At 46.7% G+C, this 23,409-nt stretch overlaps 1 protein-coding gene across 4 annotated transcripts in view; it reads left to right on the top strand.

Annotated features, from left to right (window-relative positions):
* LOC110505541 (steroid hormone receptor ERR2) overlaps positions 1-23,409 on the top strand; it is a 65,477-nt gene that overhangs the window by 31,213 nt on the left and 10,855 nt on the right. For all 4 annotated transcript variants that reach the window (XM_036962525.2, XM_036962526.2, XM_036962523.2 and 1 more), the window contains 3 exons: positions 8,471-8,581; positions 9,936-10,097; positions 22,269-22,538. In XM_036962525.2, coding sequence (XP_036818420.1) covers positions 8,471-8,581; positions 9,936-10,097; positions 22,269-22,538 — 543 coding nt within the window. The remainder of the gene's footprint in view (positions 1-8,470; positions 8,582-9,935; positions 10,098-22,268; positions 22,539-23,409) is intronic.

Below are 23,409 nucleotides of genomic sequence, written 5' to 3'. Positions count from 1 at the left end.
ACATGAAGACAAGACTCAGGAGGAGGTGTTCTCTATTATGGGGGCAGAAAAACACAACAAGATGAGTTATTTTATACTCTCTCGGAATACTCCATAGCCTAATTATCATACCTTCAAATATGTTAACTAAACGTAAATAATTGTTCATGTTGTTTTGTTCGTCCCTACCCATCAACATGACACGCAGTATAGCCAGCTTTTACCCCACCCTGTCTCCCTTAATTCACCAGAGACTGGAACGTATATTGTAGATCCTATCCCGTTAGGATGTAGTGATGTAGCGATTTCAAGTCTCCATCTACAGAGTAGCCTATATAGATCTCTGCTTCGTAACAGAATCTCCTCACTGCATGCAGTGAGATAAAGAGACTGGGCCAGAGTCGCATTACTATCTGATGAAAAATGTTTGCCAATATATGATCTGGAGGAATAAGAGACCACAAAATAGGTAGTGATGGCCATAAATGCATGGCCAGTTTCAGGCGGAAGTAAGAGATTGTATAAAGAGAGTGTATAGCTCAAATATGCAGAGAGAGACTTGTCCCAGCATTCTAATGCATACTGTATATTCAGCATATCCACAGATTGAAAACGACCCTCGTTTTTACGGAGTGGGTTTCGCCACCTTTTACCTTTGGCTATATGAAGTCCTGCGGGAACCCAGGCCCCGATCACCCTCTTCTCTCTCACCTCCAGCAGTGTTTTTTTTTTAAAAACACAATCAAAACAAGTAAATACATTTCCCAAATGAACAGAAAGATGTGAAATGCATCTAAGCGTGTGTGACACCGATGAGTCTGGTTATGGGGACAGGAGAAGACTCTAGTCCAAGCTCCACGAAGACATCGGCTCAACGCCATGTTCAGAGGCTGGAGATGGTCTGCGCTCATGTGACTGAAGCTGCAGAAAGGTCATCCAGTCAATGGAAAAAACACCTAATTATAACTTTACTGCTCAGCTCCAGCAAAGGTGCAATGCAGTTTCCTACCGTCAGGCGCTCTACGAAACTACAGTACGTTTGAATGGACCACAACACACCTAACCTCTCTATGATACGACTGAATTTCTAGACATTCAGGGAGATCTTGAAAATGCAATGGAATTTTCCCTAAAATCCAATCAAATTTTGTTTGTAACGTGCGCCGAATACAACAAGTGTTTTACTGTGAAATGCTTACTTACAAGCCCCTAACCAGCAACGCAGTTCAAGAAATAGAGTTAAGGAAATATTTACTGAATAAACTAAAGTAAAAAATAAAATAAAAAGTACAAAATAAAATTAAATAACAATAACCAGGCTATATGAAGGGGGTACCGGTACCGAGTCAAAGTGCAGGGGTACAGGTTAGTCGAGGTCATTTGTACACGTAAGTAGGGGTAAAGTGACTATGCATAGATAATAAACAGCGAGTAGCAGCAGTGTAAAAACAAAGGGTGAGGGGGGGGGGGGGGTCAATGTAAATAGTCCGGGTGGCCATTTGATTAGTTGTTCACCAGTCTTATGGTTTGGGGGTAGAAGCTGTTATGGAGCCTTTTGGAGCTAGACTTGGCACTCTGGTACCGCTTGCCGTGCGGTAACAGAGAGAAGTCTATAACTTGGGTGACTGGAGACTGACATTTTTTGGGGGCCTTCCTCTGGCACTGCCTAGTACATACTGTAGGTCCTGGATGGCAGGAAGCTTGGCCCCAGTGATGTATTGGGCCTCAAGTGCCCATGTTAAAGTTATTACTTGATATCTTTGAAACGCAAGGCATTTCAAGGTTTTACCTCCCCTACTGATTAAGCGAGTACATGGTAAAGAATTAGTGCATGTATTTGGTCCATTGGAAAAGGCTCCAGTTTATCTCTGTAGACGTCTTAAGGGAAGTGTAAGGGAAGTGATCTCCAAAGATCAGCAGTCCGCTTAAAGGGGATCTGCCAGAGACTTGAGTTGAATCGCTCTACTTTCCCCCGACTGTATAAAAGAGGAAGTGATCAATAGAAGAATCAAATGTCAGAGGCTACAGGTTTCTCCTCTGATCAATGGAGGGGGATCAGAGCTGAGAGAGAGAGAAAGAGGAACAGATACTATTGAGAGATTACATTGACATCAGTCAGTGGCAGATGCCCTCTGCCCTACCACACACACTACAGTATGCAATCTGTCACCTCTCTGTAATAGGCTACGATCCTGTTATGTTCCGTGGGCTGACAGGTGAGAGCATGACAACAGACGTGAACATGTGTTTTAAAGGAGGGGGGAGTGGTTGATACTCGGTGTACCTCCCTGTATATCACTCTTATTATACGACAGACACACGGTAGAACAACCACATCCCGTTATAGCACTCCTGTTATCCTCACACGAACATTCCGTACACACACGCCACACTACACTCACATATAAACATCACAATACCAGACATATCGAGCCACACGTGGATTCAAGCCAACACATTAGTAAGACACTGACAGCCACTGTGTGGAGATGGGGAATCAATTGTTTGGTTCCATTAGAACCCTAGTCAAATAATGAACATGCAATGAGATTTCAAACAGACCAATGTTTTTCCACGTAGTGTAATTTGGCCTTCAAATGGAGCCTGCATCTTGAGTGGGGAGTGAAGCCAGCATGATGTTACTGCAAGGTGGTATGGTGGCTCAACCACACTACGGGCAGGTGGATGGAGCATGTGGTGAGAACGTACGTAGGCCTCGGGGTCAGCAGACTGTGGGGCCAATCAGCAGATAGCGATGGGGGGACAATGTGTGACCATTTTTCCGCTGCCCTCGCTCATCACCACTCGCGGTAAAAAATGCTGCAACACGTTACAAGCATGCAAAGCTGGCAACAGGGGCCCTTTAAAATAGTGCTGACGGTAGTTTAGCGGGGCGGCTGCCTTGAAAGGCAGAGTTCAGTTCACCATGCCTTGCCATGTGAACGTCTGATTTTCCCAGCTAAAATAGGGTCCGCTTAAGCCCCCCTTGGCACTGCCAACCATCCCAGACATCCTGACACTTTCCCCAGGGAGAGACACCCAGAACAGGTGAGGGGCTCAAAATAAGGGCCCCTGCCTCGGCCGGCCACACAAAGTGAGTGAAGACAGGCCCTTTTGTAGGAGTGTGCTCTGAGGGGGATTATTATTGTTTTTGGAGAGAAAGAGGAGCCTTGGGTCAGCTGGCCCCAGCCCCCGCCCCTAGCCCGCCGCTAATCCGTGTGCAAATGCCAACCGCCTTGGCCAGAAGCCCTCTACCCTGCATCCTGCTTTGAAGAGCTGACATCCGAGCTCACCGCACACTACCGCCCTCCCTTTACCCACCCACCGGGTGATGGTGCCGGCCGTAAAACACAGTGGTGTCTGGTGATGAGGCAGGACTCACCCCTTTTTACACACACATTCACATTCACACACACACATTCACAGTCACACAGACACATTCACACACACACACACACATTCACATTCCCAGTCACACAGACACATTCACACAGACACATTCACAGACACACAGACACATTCACACAGACACATTCACAGACACACATTCACACACACACACACATTCACAGTCACACAGACACATGCACACAGACACATTCACAGACACACAGACACATTCACACAGACACATTCACAGACACACATTCACACACACACACATTCACAGTCACACAGACACAATCACACAGATACATTCACACACACACATTCACATTCACAATCACACAGGCACATTCACACACACACACATTCACATTCACACACACACATTCACACAGACACATTCACACACACACACATTCACACAGACACATTCACACAGACACATTCACATTCACACATACTCATACAATACAGACACACTGGCCACAAGCAAACAATCCAAAGCTTGGTCCATGGCTCACCAAAGTGGGCTTGGCAATGGTATATGGGAGTTTCTCCAAGAGGAGTCAGACACATGGAATGAACTGCTCTACTTCTTTCTCTCTCTCTCTCACACGCCCTTGCTCTTTGTCTCACTGTCTCCACCCGTCCTCCCTTCCTCCCTGTATGGCCCTGTTTGACTGTAAAATGAGACAGGTTAGTGCCAAGCTTTAATTCCTGTCAGCATCTGTTAATTATGGCCGGGACTGTTCTAATTAAAAGAGGCACCCATGTACCTCGGACTCCTCGTCACCGTGGCTTTATGCTGGCTGACATACACAGCCACATGACTAACAGCCCAGCCAGCCCAGCCATCCCAGCCCAGCCAGCCATCCCATCCCAGCCCAGCCAGCCCAGCCATCCCAGCCCAGCCATCCCAGCCCAGCCCAGCCATCCCATCCCAGCCCAGCCAGCCATCCCATCCCAGCCCAGCCAGCCCAGCCATCCCAGCCCAGCCAGCCAGCCCAGCCATCCCAGCCCAGCCAGCCCAGCCCAGCCAGCCCAGCCATCCTAGCCAGCCATCCCAGCCCAGCCATCCCAGCCCAACCCAGCCATCCCAGCCCAGCCATCCCATCCCAGCCCAGCCAGCCATCCCATCCCAGCCCAGCCAGCCCAGCCATCCCAGCCCAGCCAGCCCAGCCAGCCATCCCTGCCCAGCCATCCCAGCCCAGCCAGCCCAGCCAGCCCAGCCATCCTAGCCAGCCATCCCAGCCCAGCCAGCCCAGCCATCCCAGCCCAGCCAGCCCATCCCAGCCCAGCCAGCCCAGCCCTGCCCAGCCATCCCAGCCCAGCCAGCCCAGCCAGCCAGCCAGCCCATCCCAGCCCAGGCCAGCACCACGGGACAGCTCATGGGGTTCATCCATACCACCTGGCTGTATCTGAGCTCCTCAAGAGAGCCCAGAGAAACCGTAGAATGTGGTGACATCACAGTTATCAGCGTTAGGAATTTTCCACTCCTATAGTACCACCAGCAGAAACTGAATCGGAACGCTCCTAAGCACTTAAACCTAGCAGGCACTGACTTGGTGATATCGGAGTCCGTTTTGTCATGAGTTCATACTCAAGGCCTCGTCCCTGAATAGATTTACTGGTCAAATATTTCTTGACACTTTCTTTACATGCTACATGTGAAGGATGTAAAATTGCGAAATGAGGAAGTAGTGATTTGCTGCGAATGATGGGTCTCTGCTGGGAATTGTGGGTAATTAGGTTAGTGGGTTGTCAGTCAGGAAATTGAAAGACAATCCTAATCAGATTTGTGTTTCTAGGGAATCAAATAATTTATATAAGTAGAATAAAATCTCCTTATTCTACTCCTACAAGATAATACTGTTTGCTGTAGCCACCCATGCGTACAGTCTAGCTTGGGGAGAAGGGGGTACAGCTCTGTCAGTGGATGGGGTGAAATTGAAAATTACTGTTTTCATAATCCATTGTTTCAGCCCTTTCTATTGAATGAAGGCTATTCTTTACATACTACGTCATCTCCTTTTTTTCTCCCCAAACACCCCCACTGTCTGTTCCCTGTATCGACCTCTAATCAGCGAACATAGGGACATCCAAACCCATCCTCCACGAGAGTACAGACTAAGGGGAAATTGTATTAGCCTCATTTGCAGTGGCCACACAATGCCCAGCTCTGACACCATCTTTACAGTTATAAAGTGATGAAATCATCAAGCAAGTGCTCTCCCTGCAAGTGATTTTAGCAGAGGGGACTTGGTGCGCTGACAAATGAACCCCTCCCCCTCCCTCTCCTCCTCCTTCTCCTCCACCAGCTAGGCCATACATACTGGATAATACCTCTGATCGGAGGTGCTCTCAAATATAGTTTAGCATCCATTTGTTTAGAGGGTTTAGGTTATACATAATGAATAAATGGATAGGTATTTGCTATACAGGGTTAAGATACATCAGGCACATTCAGCTGTGTGAAGGACAGTGTTCCTGTGGGGCCGCATAGGGTATTGCACAGTATACATAAATGTTTGGCACACTATTAAGTAAAATCATCATACACCATGCTGTATCAAATAAATGGAACACTACAGATGAAATATTTTAACTATGTGGAAAAGTAATAGGATAGAAAGGACAATGCAAATGGAAACATTCTTATCAAATAATGAGATAATAACTGATGTTATGATGAGGTTGGTGACATTTACAGTATCAGTGCAGGACCTGGTCCCCTATGAGTGGCAGAGAGTGATAAGGCCTCACTCCTGTCCCGTGAAAGAGGGGTGAAATAAGGAGGTTTTATTGGAAAGCTACCCTCTATCTATCTGTCTGTGTAATAACACAGGGTGTCTATAGCACTGTTCCTGTACACAGCCAGACAGTGTATGTATGGGGTTGTGAATTCACTCCAGAGGTGGGACCAAGTCACAAGCAAGTCTCAAGTCACAAGGTCCAAGTCTCAAGTCGAGCAGCAAATACAGTAGAATGGATGGAAAATCGTGCATTCTATGAGCAAGTTAAGTCGAGTCCAGTCACAAATTGTTGCTTGATGCCTCGTTGCTGGTGAGCTTGCAAAGTAGACGGTTCAGATTCTAGAACACCAAACAATTTTTGGAGCTGCAAATTAATTTATGGCAATCCTCTCTCCCAGCAATTTCACATTTGCGCTGTGATTTTCAAACATTTTGCGCCGCAACCCCCAAAAAGGACGTGGTTCAAAGCTTTCGACCCCTCCCCCCGGACGCACATGCAATTTCATCCCATAAATGGTGAAGGTCGTGTGATGTTACATCTTTAGGCATGTGCAGTACCGCTGAGGTACGTAATTATACCCACCCAATCTAGGCCTATCTAAACTATAGAATTGATCAATGAAATCCCAAGGTAGCCTATTGTTTGGAAAAATATCATAATAACATAGGTACTGTGTTTTTGCCAGGCAGAACCGGAGAAAATGAAAGAAGAGCTTTCAGGTCACTAATCTGGGTATGTGCACCCGTCGCTGCGTGCCAATGACTGGTCATTGGTCAACAGTCAAGACTAAAACTTTTGGGTTCTTAAACACAGATTAGATGTGGTGCTCTGCCATAGGCCTATGTTAGTGACCAGATCGAATAAGCAAAGGTAGGAATATAGCCCACCCAATCTACCTACCTCATCACCATATTGTTTTTATTTACTTTTCTGCTCTTTTGCACACCAGTATTTCTACTTGCACATCACCATCTGCTCATCTATCACTCCAGTGTTAATTTGCTCAATTGTAATGACTTCGCTATTATGGCCTATTTATTGCCTTACCTCCTTACGCCATTTGCACACACTGTATATAGACTTTCTTTTTTCTATTGTGTTATTGACTGTACGCTTGTTTATTCCATGTGTAACTCTGTGTTGTTTGTGTCGCACTGCTTTGCTTTATCTTGGCCAGATCACAGTTGTAAATGAGAACTTGTTCTCAACTAGCCTACCTGGTTAAATAAAGGTGAAATATATATATATATATATTTTTAATTTAAAAAAATAAAAACATGCAAACGGTAGGCTATATGTAGCCAATTAGAACATGTATAACATTTTATATCTCATTCAGACTCACTCGTACACTCGTAATCCCCCAAAGTCTTCTCACTGGACTAGCTCACCCAACCTGTGATGACTGACAGTTTGCTGGTCCAATCAGAAGGCTGAGTGTGCGTTTGTTTGCAAATGCAATACTGCCTCTGGATCATTTTGTGGCAATGAAGACACTGTGCCACAAAATGAGTAACAAAGCGTTATAAAACCTGGCCAGATATTTAAGTCACACATCTCAAGTCAAAGTCAAGTCCCGAGTCTTGAGGCACCAAGTCCAAATCAAGTCTCAATTTATTTAATTTTATATCAAGTGTTGTCTCAAGTCACCACATCAAGTCATGTGACTCGACTCCACACCTTGGATTCACTCCTCCTACAGTAGCTACATGGCTAGATGCAGAGGCCCGTTGACAGCTGAGCTCACAGGTACCAGCCTGGTTGCTCATTAGTATTCCGTCTGCCTCACACAAAAAGCCAAATAATTAGAGGGCCAGTCTGTGAGATCATTGACCCTGCGTTAAATATTCATATGTTTAGAGCTCCTTCAGGCTCGGCAGTGTCACAGTAGACCAGCCAGGCATGGACCACATATGGGAACGCAGCGCCAGCCGGCAGTCTCTCTGACACTCCCTGTACTGTACTCTGACCATGCAGACGACAGAACACAGCGATTCCTCTGGACAGACACTCACACCTTAGCTTGGTCAAGTTTCTAGTTTTCATGCTTCCTCATATAACAAGAGGAATACTTTTGATACTGATCATGTAAAACAATCTGAGAAGAGGGTATCTGAGCGTGTGAGGGGGAATTAGACTTGAATGTTTGTTTGTTATTATAGTGTTACTCTCTACCAATAACAATTGACTAATTGTGGGACTACTTTACCCTGCGTTAAATGGTTTCATAATTGTTGTGTTTTCATTATAAACATTCTATGTTGTAGAATTGATTGATTCATTTTATTTGTCAGATTGGTGAAATTGTATTTCCTACTTAAAGGTCTCCTTGCTTCTTGTCATGTGGCAGGTGTACGTCTGGACCGTGTGCGAGGGGGAAGACAGAAGTACAAGAGGAGGATGGATGCAGAGAGCACAGCATACCTGGGCCTCACCCTCCCCCCTCCTGCCAAAAAACCCCGTGAGTACAGCCTTGTCAACTCATTGCCCAACATCTCCCCACAGCACATCCCCTCCCCACAGCCCAACCCCTCCCCACAGCCCATCCCCTCCCCACAGCCCAACCACTCCCCACTGCCCAACCCCTCCCCACAGCCCAACCCCTCACATAGCCCAACCCCTCCCCATAGCCCATCCCCTCCCCACAGCCCAACCCCTCCCCACAGCCCAACCCCTCCCCACAGCCCATCCCCTCCCCACAGCCCAACCCCTCCCCACAGCCCAACCCCTCCCCACAGCCCATCCCCTCCCCACAGCCCAACCCCTCCCAACAGCCCAACCCCTCCCCACTGCCCAACCCCTCCCCACAGCACATCCCCTCCCCACAGCCCAACCCCTCCCCACAGCCCAACCCCTCCCCACAGCACATCCCCTCCCCACAGCCCAACCCCTCCCCACAGCACATCCCCTCCCCACAGCCCAACCCCTCCCCACAGCCCAACCCCTCCCCACAGCCCATCCCCTCCCCACAGCCCAACCCCTCCCCACAGCCCAACCCCTCCCCACTGCCCAACCCCTCCCCACTGCCCAACCCCTCCCCACAGCCCATCCCCTCCCCACAGCCCAACCCCTCCCCACAGCCCAACCCCTCCCCACAGCCCAACCCCTCCCCACAGCCCAACCCCTCCCCACAGCCCAACCCCTCCCCACAGCCCAACCCCTCCCCACTGCCCAACCCCTCCCCACAGCCCATCCCCTCCCCACAGCCCAACCCCTCCCCACAGCCCAACCCCTCCCCACAGCACATCCCCTCCCCACAGCCCAACCCCTCCCCACAGCACATCCCCTCCCCACAGCACATCCCCTCCCCACAGCCCAACCCCTCCCCACAGCCCAACCCCTCCCCACAGCACATCCCCTCCCCACAGCCCAACCCCTCCCCACAGCCCAACCCCTCCCCACAGCCCAACCCCTCCCCACAGCCCAACCCCTCCCCACAGCCCAACCCCTCCCCACAGCCCACATTCAGTTAAAGCATTCATTTTATTCAGACCAAACTCTCTGTTGTCTGTATAGGTGTATTTCCATGGGAGATAAGTACTAGAGAATATAGGCCAGACAGGCATTGTTCTGGACACAGCTGAGTTATGACAGGTCTCAGAGCGGATGACCGATATTAAACAGTGACTGGGTTCTTAAAGATAGCAGTCCCAGTAACACCATCTCACATAATGTTGAATGTAGAATACGTCATAATTGTACATGTGTGTTCTTCCATGAAAGTACTGTGTGTATCTAAGAGGACAGTACCTGTTTGTGCATCACAGTAATGTGACCTTTGACTATTGTTTTGACCACCTCTGCTTCCTCCTCAGTCACAAAGATAGTGTCCCACCTTCTGGTGGCTGAGCCAGAGAAGATCTACGCCATGCCTGACCCCACCATGCCTGAGAGTGACATCAAGGCCCTGACCACGCTGTGTGACCTGGCTGACCGGGAGCTGGTGGTCATCATTGGCTGGGCCAAGCATATCCCAGGTACGCCCACCCATCTACAGCCACTGCACTAACTGAACACCATAGAACGATATACACTGTGTGTACAAAACATTAAGGGCACCTCCCTATTATTGAGTTTTTCCCCTTTTGCCCTTTTGCATTTTGTCGGGGCATGGACTCTACAAGCTGTCGAAAGCATTCCACAGGGATGCTGGCCCATGTTGACTCCAATGCTTCCTACAGTTGTGTCAAGTTGGCTGGGTGTCCTTTTGGTGGTGGACCATTCTTGATACACACGGGAAACTGTTGAGCGTGAAAAACCCAGCAGCATTGCAGTTCTTGACACTACCATACCCCGTTCAAAGGCACTTCAATCTTTTGTCTAGCCCATTCACTCTGAATGGCACACATACACAATCCATGTCTCAGTTGTCTCCTCCCTTTCATCTACACTGATTGAAGAGGATTTAACAGGTGACATCAATAAGGGATCATAGCTTTGACCTGGGATCACCTGGTCAGACTGGGTCATGGAAAGAGCAGGTGTACATTCAGTGCATGACACCATTACCTCATGATCACATATAACATACTGTGTAGTTTTAAAACCAACACATGATAGCAGTTTAGATACAGGACCAGCCATTCATTTTGACCGGTGCAATCTGACATCGCGATTAGTCCTGGTCAGTTCCATTTAGAGTAGTAAAACACTTAGGTACCCTCATGATCCTCTATCCTTTATAATCCACGTCCCTCCCTTTGCTCCCAGTGGGTACACACACACACACACACACACACACACACACACACACACACACACACACACACACACACACACACACACACACACACACACACACACACACGTATGCATGCACAGTCTCACAAATACGCATACAAATGCAGATAATTAATGTCAGAAGCTAGCATGGAGATAGGGCCAAAATGGAGACCGTTTTAAAATAATAAAATATATAGACTCCTGCTAAAATCCCTACTCTGATTGGGAAGGGGCTGTAGCCCGGGTGTCAATATATACCATAACCACAGGACCCTCCCTCTGAAACAAGACTGATCACTCATACACACACACACACACACACACACACACACACACTTCAATTTAATTATTGATAAGCATAATCATGTTTCTCTACTCCATAGGAAGTGTGATAGACAAGGTGTTAGGTTATGAGATGCTGTTGTATTAAGGATGCCACATTCTATGTCAGCAGAGATTCTGCTCCCTTCTAGAGTTTTCTCCTGATTCTGACAGTCAACACATTGCTTAGTGACTCTTTTTGCAACCAGAGCAGATTCTGGCTGATCTTGAGGTTGACCCTCATAACTCTAGAACATTATAGCATGCTAGATATTGAGAGGTAACACACTAAATGACTGTGTCCCTCAGTGTAGCCTCTGTTATGCAGCCTCTGTTATGTAGCCTCTGTATAACAGAGCATACCAGAAGTGTGTCTGAGCTGACAGCAGCAGCAGAGGCCCTGCTGTAGTTTAAGCTGGGCCTCTCCTGGTTCTCACCTTGCGTGCAGGACATGTAGGAGTGACAACTGTTCTGTACCTGGAGAGACAGGTGTTCCAGTATTTATCAGAAGAGAAGAGGTGTAGTAGTCAGCTACAGATCTATTAAGGAGATTAGCCCTTTCTCATCCAAACTGTTCGGTACAGCCCATTGTCAGCAGTGCATTGTCAGCAGGGGGAGAGTTTAGCCAAGGAGCTTACCCAGGACTGGATCACACTGACCCAATAACACAGTCCCTTCCATCTACCTGGCCCAAACAAGCCAGCCAGGTACACTACCTCTGGCTAGAATATACAGAGAAAACACTACCGTTCACCTCTGGCAATCTGCAGGGGTGTAGTATTATTACCCCATACATACACTATCTGTATTATTACAGATAATATTATGGAATTCTGTTCAAATTATTGAATAACTATAAAAGTACATGAGGATGAGTTGAATCCGTTTGATTACCGGTAGGCTACACTCTATTGTCAACTGTAAGGTAGGCTACACTCTATTGTCAACTGTAAGGTAGGCTACACTCTATTGTCAACTGTAAGGTTGTCAGAGCCCTTGCCTCCCTGTGTTGACATACAGGACAGTAAATATGGCGCGCTAACTACAGTGCTTTGTATGTCAAAGCTTTTAAGTGCTGCGTTAATACAATTATCGTAACCTGCATTGTACAGTGGATAGTTGACTAATCTTAATTGGATTTGCCATGCCTTGTCTGACAACAAGCCCATCATTCTGAATGACTCTATAATGATTGTTTAGCCCAAAACCCAACTGGAAGGCAGACTGTCCGACATTTCTAAATGTGTGGAAATGCTTGGCTTTGCATAGTACTGCTGGAGTACAGCACAAGCTGCAGCGAGATGATTAAACCTAAGTAGATTATTCTGATCTGCCTGTGTACACACGCATGCATGCACTCACACCCACTTTTATCTCTTACCGATTGTTTATATTTACCTGACTACTGGAGTCAACAACAACATCAACGTATTGCATTCAGGGGTTTATACATTTCAATTAATTAAAGAGTCTAAATCCATTTTGTTTTTAAATCATGAATAAAACATAGTGTCCGTACTATGTTGTAATTTACAACCTTTATGCTTGTTTGACTACCCCAAAATGTGCCATAATGTCGTCAAATTAGAATGAAAAGGGAGACTGAAACTGTAACTCCAAAGCTCCCCTGTTCTCCCCTTGGTGAGCTCTGTATTAGGTCATTCCCTCTACACCAGCCATGAAATGGCTGCATAATTGAGTTGTACATGGCTGAACCTGATCAGAGATGGTTCACTGGCTGACCCAGACTCCATGCACTAATACTCTATGCACCAATGGCACCCCAGGGCAGTCTAGCACAGACACAGGGCAGTCTAGCACAGACACAGGGCACAGAGAACCATGTTTTTCTCCCCATCCATTCTCTCTGGGAGGAAAAGAGAAGGAGAAAACTGCTGATTGCATTTTGATAGATTTTCTGGCCTTTGGCAATGGAATTAAAAAGATTAACAGTTCATTATGAAGTGGGCCACATTGATTAGGACATTGACAGATGGGCAATGACCAAAGTCCAAAGGTAACCATTTACAAGTCAAGAAGATTGGCACTTTAGTTCTCCCAATTGATTTTTCATTGCCCCTTTTCTCGGCTAACATTTGAAAAAGTGTTTTAAAAGTGCTGTAATTGGCCGTGGAGTAGAGCTAACCTCGTCTAATTGGAGGGTGATTGAGGAACAGCAAAGTGGTACTATTAGCTTCCGTGAGCGGTATCATTCTCTCACAAGATCCCATATCAATTTGGTGTGTTATCTCTCTAATGTATGGTCTAGAAATACACTTCAATTAACATACTACAGTAGAATTGTACAGTTATACTGTAGCCACACTGAGGATCTCAACCACAGGATTTGACTAACACAATGCATAGTTAAGACTTAATAATTGTTAGTCAATAAGTCCTCACACTGTAGTCAGTGTACTGTCAGTAGACTGAGTTGACCTATCAGGAAGCAAGTTGGTGTTGCAGATGCCTGGCCCAGTTTGCTGTTATCAGCTCTGAGGACCCGGTCCTCTAATGACAGCCTTTACTTTAAATCTGTTACTGATTAATTAGTGATCATTATGAGGCTGTGGATGCCAGCGTCTCTGCTCCAGATAGAGCCAGCAGCAGCAGCAGAGGGAGGGAGGTGGCAAATATGACGGTGGGCTGACGGGGACTGTGGCTGGATCACGGTCATTAAGGCCAGTGTTTGGGGACAATGAGTGATGACTTGCCCCCCTCTCCCCCAAGCTGCATTTCTCTGTGTCCAAGTGGTATAGGAGGAACTTAGGCAGCCCAATTATATATTTTTTCCAACATTTTTTTGTTTGTTGACCAACCACATCAGATGTTTTCACCTCATGTTTTTGTCAGAGCTGTTCTGATCAGTGACAAAAAGATCAGAATGACCTCTGTGTCTCCTTAACATATTTCCCTCCTTTAGAGTCGTGATGGTCGCAGGGGGGAGGCACTGCTGAACCCCCCCCCCCCCCCCCAACCCCTCCAAAACTACCCCCAGCCCCTAATCCAGGAACAGTGTGAACCATGTGCAACCTGCCATGCATGCCACTTGTGCAGGAGGGTTTCATTGTTAGAAGCAGACGTTTGTCACCTGCTGTTTCCAGGGTTGGAGTGTTTTCTGATGGGAATTCTGTGGCGTGATTCTGTGGGTTCACTGAGTGCTGGCTGGTCTCCTCTTGCAGTTTGTGTCTAGTCCACAGACCTAAACCTGGTTGGGTTCATTGTCTTTTTGCATGTTTCAATAGAAATGTAGAACACACTCCATATCCTAGTATTTTACATTTTGTAAGACATTTCATGTAATAACGATATTTTTCAAAATTGTTCAGTTTAAGACAAAACCCAGAATGTCAATTGTCTTTTATCAAATGCAGTTGTAGATTTTTGCTTTGCAGTTACACCCAAACAGCCTAATGAATTGGCCTGGTTCTTGTTCTTATTTATTAATGGTCTTTGGGGATTATCAATCAAATCTACTTGATTCAATTCCAGCCTGTTAGCTCAGTATACAGACTCCATTGGTCATGTAGCTTATGTTTAGTTGTTAGCGGGGAACAAGGCAGTGATGTTTAGGAGATATCACGCCTCTGGTATATGTGAGCTCCCTACACACTCCCATCCCCCTCCTCCCCCACACCCCTCCTCCCCCACAGCCCCCTCTGGGTTTTTTTGTGTTGCTTTGCCATTAAATTGTGAAATCTACTTACTGTGTTGCCAGGCTGATCCTACTCAAGCTGCGTAATCTTCTTGTAATAGAGTGTGAATACTGCCGGGCAATACATCAGCACCTCATCAGTGTACTTTATTAAATATAGACACCAACAGACAGCTCTTAGTATATTCAATTTACCCTCTGACGTAGGCTTCAACACACCAGATAAAGATAGATTGAGCAATCAGGTGGATGCTGAGGCCTGAACCCAGGCAGACAGGCAGGCGAGGGAGCACCATGCTGAGGGGGCTGGGAGATTGAGATGGGGGTGTATCAGATAAGTTCAGGCAGGGAAGGAGACAGGGAGAGAGCAAGGAGAGAAGAAGTAGAGAGGCAGGGAGGGAGACAGGGAGAGAGGAAGGAGAGAGGAAGGAAAGAGGCAGGGAGGCAGGGAGAGAAGCAGGGAGGCAGGCAGGGAGAGAGGCAGGGAGGCAGGCAGGCAGGGAGAGAAGCAGGGAGTGAGGCAGGGAGGGAGGCAGGGAGAGAGGCAGGGAGGCTGGCAGGGAAGCAGGCAGGGAGAGAGGCAGGGAGGCAGGCAGGGAGAGAGGCAGGGAGGCAGGCAGGGAGAGAGGCAGGGAGAGAGACAGGGAGAGAGGCAGGGAGAGAGGTAGAGAGAGAGACAGGGAGAGAGGCAGGGAGAGAGGCAGGGAGGCAGGCTGGGAGAGAAGCAGGGAGTGAGGCAGGGAGAGAGGCAGGGAGGCAGGCAGGGAGGGAGGCAGGGAGAGAGGCAGGGAGGGAGAGAGAGAGAGACAGACAGGGAGGGAGAGAGAGAGAGGCAGGCAGGGAGAGAAGCAGGGAGAGAGGCAGGGAGGCTGGCAGGGAGAGAGGCAGGCAGGCAGGGAGAGAGGCAGGGAGGCAGGCAGGGAGAGAGGCAGGGAGGCAGGCAGGGAGAGAGGCAGGGAGAGAGACAGGGAGAGAGGCAGGGAGAGAGGCAGGGAGAGAGACAGGGAGAGAGGCAGGGAGGCAGGCTGGGAGAGAAGCAGGGAGTGAGGCAGGGAGAGAGGCAGGGAGAGAGGCAGGGAGGCAGGCAGGGAGGGAGAGAGGCAGGGAGGCAGGCAGGGAGGGAGAGAGAGAGAGAGACAGGCAGGGAGGGAGAGAGAGAGGCAGGCAGGGAGAGAAGCAGGGAGAGAGGCAGGGAGGCTAGCAGGGAGAGAGGCAGGCAGGCAGGGAGAGAGGCAGGGAGGCAGGCAGGGGTGTTTAAAAGTAGGAAAGGGACATCTACCAGGAACAGAGAAGGTTTTGTTTTGTTGCCAAGCTACAAAATGTCACCCGTTTGTATGAGTAGTTACCAGCAAACCGAGCATTAAACGCATTTTATATTTTGATATACATTGTTAACGTCAGCAGGGTATAAATAGTATTAGTAATTTGCAGTGAGGAAGTCCTTCAGAGAGCTGATGATGTGCCTTTAGACATTGTCAGCTAGCTGTCCGTCCCTCATTAAGACGTGTTGCTGGTTGGCAGCAGAGATAAATTATGTGTAATTATGTGAATGATTAAAGTCAGATTCCTCCTGGTCTTTGGGCTAAACAGAGATATATAACACCAAACGAGGGCTGTGGGACCCTTGGGACGGCTAAATACTCCCGAGCCGGGGTCACGGGGTCAGGGGGTGCAGATTAAGACAAGGGGATTACTGTATTTAACGTTATACAACCTCATAACGTTCACAGGCCGCTGGTCAAATCACCCATTCCCAGCTACTTACAACGGGATAATGGTCTGGTTATCATCTTAAAAGTAGAGATAGCTGGCTCTTCAGAAAAGTGAGAGCACTGAACCGTTTAGTCATAGTTTTAACCTGCAAAACAGAGTTGAATTAATTAATTGTCTATCATCCAGCTATATGTGACTTTTAAAACCGATTTCCACTGCTGAAATTCAAGATGTACTGAATTGTATTTGTAACATCATATATGACAGGGTAGTTTGTGTGATGTGTGGGGCACTATGTATCCAGTGAAGGCTTGCAGCAGGCTGACTTGAGCTGTGTGTTGAACGTGTGGCCGAGGCTCAGGGTAAATTATTTATGTCAAGCACAGCAATTTATTACCAAGCAGCTATTGATTGGGTCCCCCTGGCGCTGTCATGTAAATTCAGGAAGAATCATTGCCGTCAGCTGCAGCTTACACACACACACACACTCACACACACACACACACACACACACACACAAGCACGCCAATACACACTTGCGCACAAACATGCACAAACACACATGGCCACTAACATGGCCACACACACAGACGCAAATACTCACATAGATACACACATACACAGGCTTGCACACACATTAGAATCAAAATGACCACACGGCTTTGCTTCTGCTCCAGTCTGTTTGGTATCAAATAAATGTAGTTTTATCAACCTTAAGACCAATGTATAGCTGATCAGGACATATCATTAACAGCACAGCTTCTTGTAATAATATTTTTGAGATGATTTAAATAAGAATGTATCTGTCTCTGAAATAAAAGTAGTAGATTTGTGGATGTTTTAAAAGACTGTTTCTGAAATAAAAGCTTTGATGAGCTAGCTGGACCTCTGTGATTTTTAGGGCTAGTATTGAACTGGAGCCTGGAGAGCACTAGACTGGGCTGAGGTGAGATTGCTGTTGGGCAAAAGTCTTCAGGGCTGGCTTGTCCTTCTGATAGCTAGCCATGATAGATCAGCCCCTGTCCAGCGAGAATTACTCTCTCTCTCTCTATTCCTCTCCATCTCTCTCTTCCTCTCTCTATCTTTCTCTCTCTTCCTTTCCCTCCATCCCTCTCTCTCTCTCTCTCCTTCCCCATCCCTCCCTCCATCTCTTTCCTTTTATCCCTCTCCCTCAATCCCCATCTCTCTCCATGCCTCTCTCTCTCTGTCTCTCTCTCTCTGTCGGACTGTTCAGTAGTTTGATTGAGGGTGAAATACGAGGGGGCTGCAGCTGGAGGGGGCCACCATGCCTCGTAATTACATCTCTTTTTATGACCCGTACTAATGGCCCTCTGGGAGAGGGAAACAATAATAAATTAATAGAATATGAACTCCCGCTCAACAGAAATCTTCAGCATTTAATTTTGGGCCGTCCTTTGCTCTGGCAGATGAAATGCCACCCTGATTAATCTGACGAGTGGTGGACCCAGAGGCAGCCGGCGCGGGGTGGCCTGCCTGGTCTGCCGGAGATATGTCAGAGATATATTAGAGATATGTCAGAGATATGTCGGAGATATGTCAGAGATATGTCAGAGATATGTTAGAGATATGTCAGAGATATGTTAGAGATATGTCAGAGATATGTCAGAGATATGTTAGAGATATGTTAGAGATATGTCAGAGATATGTTAGAGATATGTCGGAGATATGTCAGAGATATGTCAGAGATATGTTGGAGATATGTCGGAGATATGTCAGAGATATGTCGGAGATATGTTAGAGATATGTCGGAGATATGTCAGAGATATGTCGGAGATATGTCAGAGATATGTCAGAGATATGTCGGAGATATGTCAGAGATATGTCAGAGATATGTCGGAGATATGTCAGAGATATGTCGGAGATATGTCGGAGATATGTCGGTTGGGGATTTTGTCTCCCCCCAACTGGCTCTTTACAGTTGTATCCACAATAACAAGCTAAGAATCATAAGATAAACCAAAACATATTTCGACATGTGTTCGTCTCTATAGGATTAACAGATGAGAGCTTAGAGGACATAGGAATGAGACTGTAACAGGACTGTTTTGACAGGGATATTGTTTGAGTATGCAAATTCAGTATAGATAAGTCAGGCCAAATGTGAGGGAGCAGATCAGCTGAGGGAAATGATCTGTCAAAGAAAACAGATTTATTCCTGTCTTATGACTCTCATATGTGATTTATACAAAATATGGCAGTGAAACCCTATTCTAGATTTGCCTTTATCAGCTAGAGAGACCGGCCAAGCTTGTCAATGTTGTTGAAACCATTTCAAGTGGCCGTGTTTATTGAGCTCCATAAACACAAGCAACAAACTGGTGTGATTTTATACTGTGCCAAGCCAAGGACAGGGCTCCTTGTAAGAACGCAGCTGCGGCATGAAGTGAATTAGTCTACTGTTGAAATCAGTCATGGTCTTCAGTGTCTGGACAAGAGGCGAGAAGAGAACATGTTCCCTGTTCACAGCCACCACATGTCTGTCTGTCACCATCTGTAATCCCAGGGAGAGACATTTATCCTGGGGACCTCTTGTCCACATGTAAGGAGAAGGTACATTGTGGTTAAATTGTGATACAGCATAGATGATTCACTAAAACCAACTGTATGTTGAAGTTCCCTTGTGTTTAGTGGATAAAAGAAATACTACATTATAAATGTAATTAAAACGTTATAATGTTAAAGCACGATTCTCTCATAACTTCACAATTCCCTATATGAAAGCTTCCTTAATCAAAATCAATTTAAAAAATAAAGATCTCAGAAATGCCTTTCTTGCCCTCTGCTAGCTTACTCACCCAGTGGACTCAGCAGCCGAGTGGAAAAGGGCCTTCAACCACACAGACAGGCCTTTCAGATTTGGTCAATATTGTGTCATGTTTGGTCAAATCCCACCAAGGCACTGGTGTGGAAATGAAGATGTAAATATTGATATTTCATTAGAGGAAATCACCCACTCCGACGGCACTTAACCGGGCCGCCTTTGGAGCGTGGCGGCCAGAGTGCCATGTGACCTGCGGAGTCGGCAAGTCACTTCATTACTCGATTAAATTGAGTGGAAAACGGCAAGGCAACGACACGAGATTCCATTTGGAGCCATAATTTAGGCCCTGAAGAGAGAGACAGAGCAGGAGGAAAACACCTTCTCTCCATCTCACAACACCAGATTCAATTCAAGGACTTTTAGCGTCAAACGTAATTGCAGGCTGCTGTGTTCAGTGTGTGCATATTGCTGAGAGGTGTCTGGTATAACAGAGGGATTCTGCATTCTCTCGTACAAATCTAGAACAAGTTCTTTCCCTGTGCTGTCACATTGAGGGCAAGGTGTTTGTTCCGCTTGAGTCCTCCTTGGCATTAAAAGTGTGCACAAAGCTTGGGCTGTGATTGCAATGCCAACCTGACGCAGCAATCAGGCTGCACCTTGTCTACACTTGCGTGACAATTTCCTTGCGGTCAGTCCAGATTCTGTCTCACTAATGGCAAGGTACGCCTACTCCAGTGCAGACAGGGATTTATAATGCATTTTGAGGTGTGGTTGCACAGGAATCTGCACTAACCTAGAATTGTGGCTTCATCCTACAATGATATGAATATGTGCTCCTAGCAGATTTGGTAAAGTGTCTGTATTTTGCTGGTCCTGTCTGTGGTTCACATGCCCCTGGCCACCCGGGTTGCCCTGCCCTGCCCTGCCCTGCCCTGGGCACTGCACCTGTCTCTGTCTCTGTTTGATCAGCCTCCATTCTACTGACTATTGATTCCCCTTCACATTGTGAAGGCCCTCACATTACGATCGCAATCTGTTAATGAATGTATCCTCCAGCTCTCCCCTGCTGTGGTCATCACCACGATAAGGGAAATTGAACTCTCAGGTAGCCCCTTTCCTCTCTCTCTCTCTCTCTCTCTCTCTCTCTCTCTCTCTCTCTCTCTCTCTCTCTCTCTCGCTCTCTACTTTATTCTATCTGTTTCTCCCCCTTCTCTTTCTATCTCTCTCTCCCTCTCTCCCTCTTTCTCACCCATATGTGTGTGTGTGTGTGTCCACCACAGTGTCAGGGCTGGGGAGATAAACATCACCCTGTGACTCTGTCCCAATGAGATCATTTATATTTAAGAGAAAACATCTGGAGGAGGTGTGGTGAGCGGCCTGGTCAATACTGTAATCTATCACCTCTTAATCACCTGGGAGAAGATAGTATTGCAACAGTAAACTTGTAAAAGCAATCATTTTAAGCAGGCGACGTCGGAGAGGGCTAAAATGTTTTCAGAATGGGGCGCCGTGGGCCCGCTAGACCAGGACAGGAGGGATTGTGGGGGAGGAGGGGATGTGCCCAGTTTATTGACCACTGAAGGGTAGTAAGGGGAAAAAGAGATGAGATGGCTATCTGTTCCTCTCTTCTGTCCAGGTCCTCTTTCTCCTTTTAATTTGTCTGAATTCCCTCACCTCATCTTCAGAGAATCTGTGTGGATGATTGTTTCTTTGTCCATATGTAGAGGTAGCATCCTGTGTGTTTGAAGGCATACGCGTGGGGGTGCTGCGATTTGTTTTGCGGTGGTATATCAGTATATATATATTTTGGGGGGGAGTAGGTGGGTATATCGGCTATATCAGTTCGCTAATACAAGGCTATTAAAGGCCCAGTGCACTACTTTTGTGAATTTTTGTTCTTTTTATATAATATCTATATCAATATATATATATATTAGATTTTTCAAGGGGTGCTGCTATGTTAGAATAGGAAATTGCAGTGATCCAGACCATTTCATTTCATCCAGCTGCTGTCAGGAACGGGGACAGGATTTCTGCACCTATCCGGTGTATGTGACAATAAAACATCAGTATTTTCGTATTTTTTTTAAAGCAGGCCTTTAGGGCAGGGTGGCTCCCATGACCCCTCGCTGTGTGTGTGTGTGTGTGTGTGTGTGTGTGTGTGTGTGTGTGTGTGTGTGTGTGTGTGTGTGTGTGTTTGTGTGTGTGTGTGCGTGTGTGTGTGCGAGCGAGTGTGCATGTGTGTGTTGTGTGTATGTTTTCATTACCTCCCCCAGTGCGGCACTGAGTGTGTGTCACGTCCTCGACCCTTCCAATGAGGATCTGTCTCAGTGCTAATCCCACCAATAGCAGTGTGACAGGAAACAAGGGCTGACCAGACGGCTTTGTGTCTCGAAGACCTTTGCACCGATTTACTGTCTTCACTTACAGTAAAGCCCACTGGAGTGCTGTGACACTCATTTCAGAGAGGACCTTCCAGAGTGCATTTAAAATTAAACACCTCTCCTGCTAACATGTGCCGTGGCATGTAGTGTAGTCAGCCGGGGTGAAACCAACAACTCATGTTTTGGTTACTGATCAGATCTGTCCATGAGAAAAGACCTTGAAAGTGGACAGTACATCTTCGGCTTCACAGTGTTTTGATTAAAATAATCAGAGTGGCGTTGTTAACTTGTTGATGTTCTTTTAAATAGGTCACCCTTTATTTGAGATAATTGCATTGATCTATTGACAAAGTGTGAATATAAAGAGCCCATTCGATTCTTTTTCACTGTTTTCTATTTCATCTTAAGGGCAAAGCAGGAGCTGGAAACACCCACTCTTTCACACACACACGCATGCATGCACACACACACACATACAAAAACACAATAAAACACACACACATACAAACACAAAATTATATGAGTGCCAGTGCATTGTAGTGCAGGTAACTATTCTCTTCTGTCTCTTCAGGCTTCTCCACACTGTCCCTGGCAGACCAGATGAGCCTACTGCAGAGCGCCTGGATGGAGATCCTGATCCTGAGCATCGTGTTCCGCTCGCTGCCCTACGAGGACGAGCTGGTGTATGCAGAGGACTACATCATGGACGAGGAGCACTCGCGGCTCACGGGCCTGCTCGACCTCTACGTGTCCATCCTGCAGCTCGTTCGCAAGTACAAGAAGCTGAAGGTGGAGAAGGAGGAGTTTGTTACCCTCAAGGCCATCGCTCTCGCCAACTCAGGTAGGACAATATACACCACCTCAGTATAGAGCGTAAATAAAGTGGCAAACAGGGATGATAGGTGAATATCTGGATATTACATTCTGTACAAGGATTTGTAATTGATGCAATATTGAAAGAACAATTCATGTAAACAATGAATGCCCCTTACACTAAGTCTGAATTTGTCCTGCTAGGTGACCTAAACTGGGACATGCTTAAACCACCTGACCAAGTCCTAAAGCAATGGGACTCCCTAAATATTTCTCAGATTATTACCAATCCCACAAGGTATGACTCCAAACACCCAGAAAAGGCTGCTCTCCTTGATGTTATCCTCACAAATAATCCTGATAGTTATCCGTCTGGTGTTTTCTGTAATGACCTTAGTGATCACTGTTTTACAGCCTGTGTTCGTAATGGCTGCTCAGTGAAACAACCTGTACTCATTTGTCATAGACTCTTGCTAAAAATATTTAATGAGCAAGCCTTCCTTCATGACCTGGCCTCTGTAAATTGGTATAGAATCAGCTTGATCACCTCTATCGAAGACGCTTGGACCTTCTTTTTTTATATTTTCAGTGGTGTTGTTAACGAACACGCCTCCATAAAGACATTTTTAATTCAAAACAGGTTCAGCCCCTGGTTTGACCGTGATCTGGCAGAGTTACTCCACCTCAAGAATTGCATTTGCCGAAAGGCTAGGCACATGCATACTCAGGCTGACTGGATCTCGTTCAGACAAATGAGAAATAAGTGCACTCAGGCTATCCGGAAGGCCAAAGTTAGTTACTTTAAGGAGCAGTTCTCTCTCTGTGGATCTAACCCCAGGAAGTTCTGGAAAAGACCTAGAGAATAAACTCTCCTTCCCACAGCTGCCCATGTCCCTTAA

The sequence above is a fragment of the Oncorhynchus mykiss genome, chromosome 25 (assembly GCF_057628025.1).
Source record: "Oncorhynchus mykiss isolate SJ-2025 chromosome 25, ASM5762802v1, whole genome shotgun sequence".
Taxonomy (NCBI): Eukaryota; Metazoa; Chordata; class Actinopteri; order Salmoniformes; family Salmonidae; genus Oncorhynchus; species Oncorhynchus mykiss.
The sequence above is the reverse complement of the archived record's forward strand: the minus strand, read 5'-3'. Positions and strand labels throughout refer to the sequence as shown.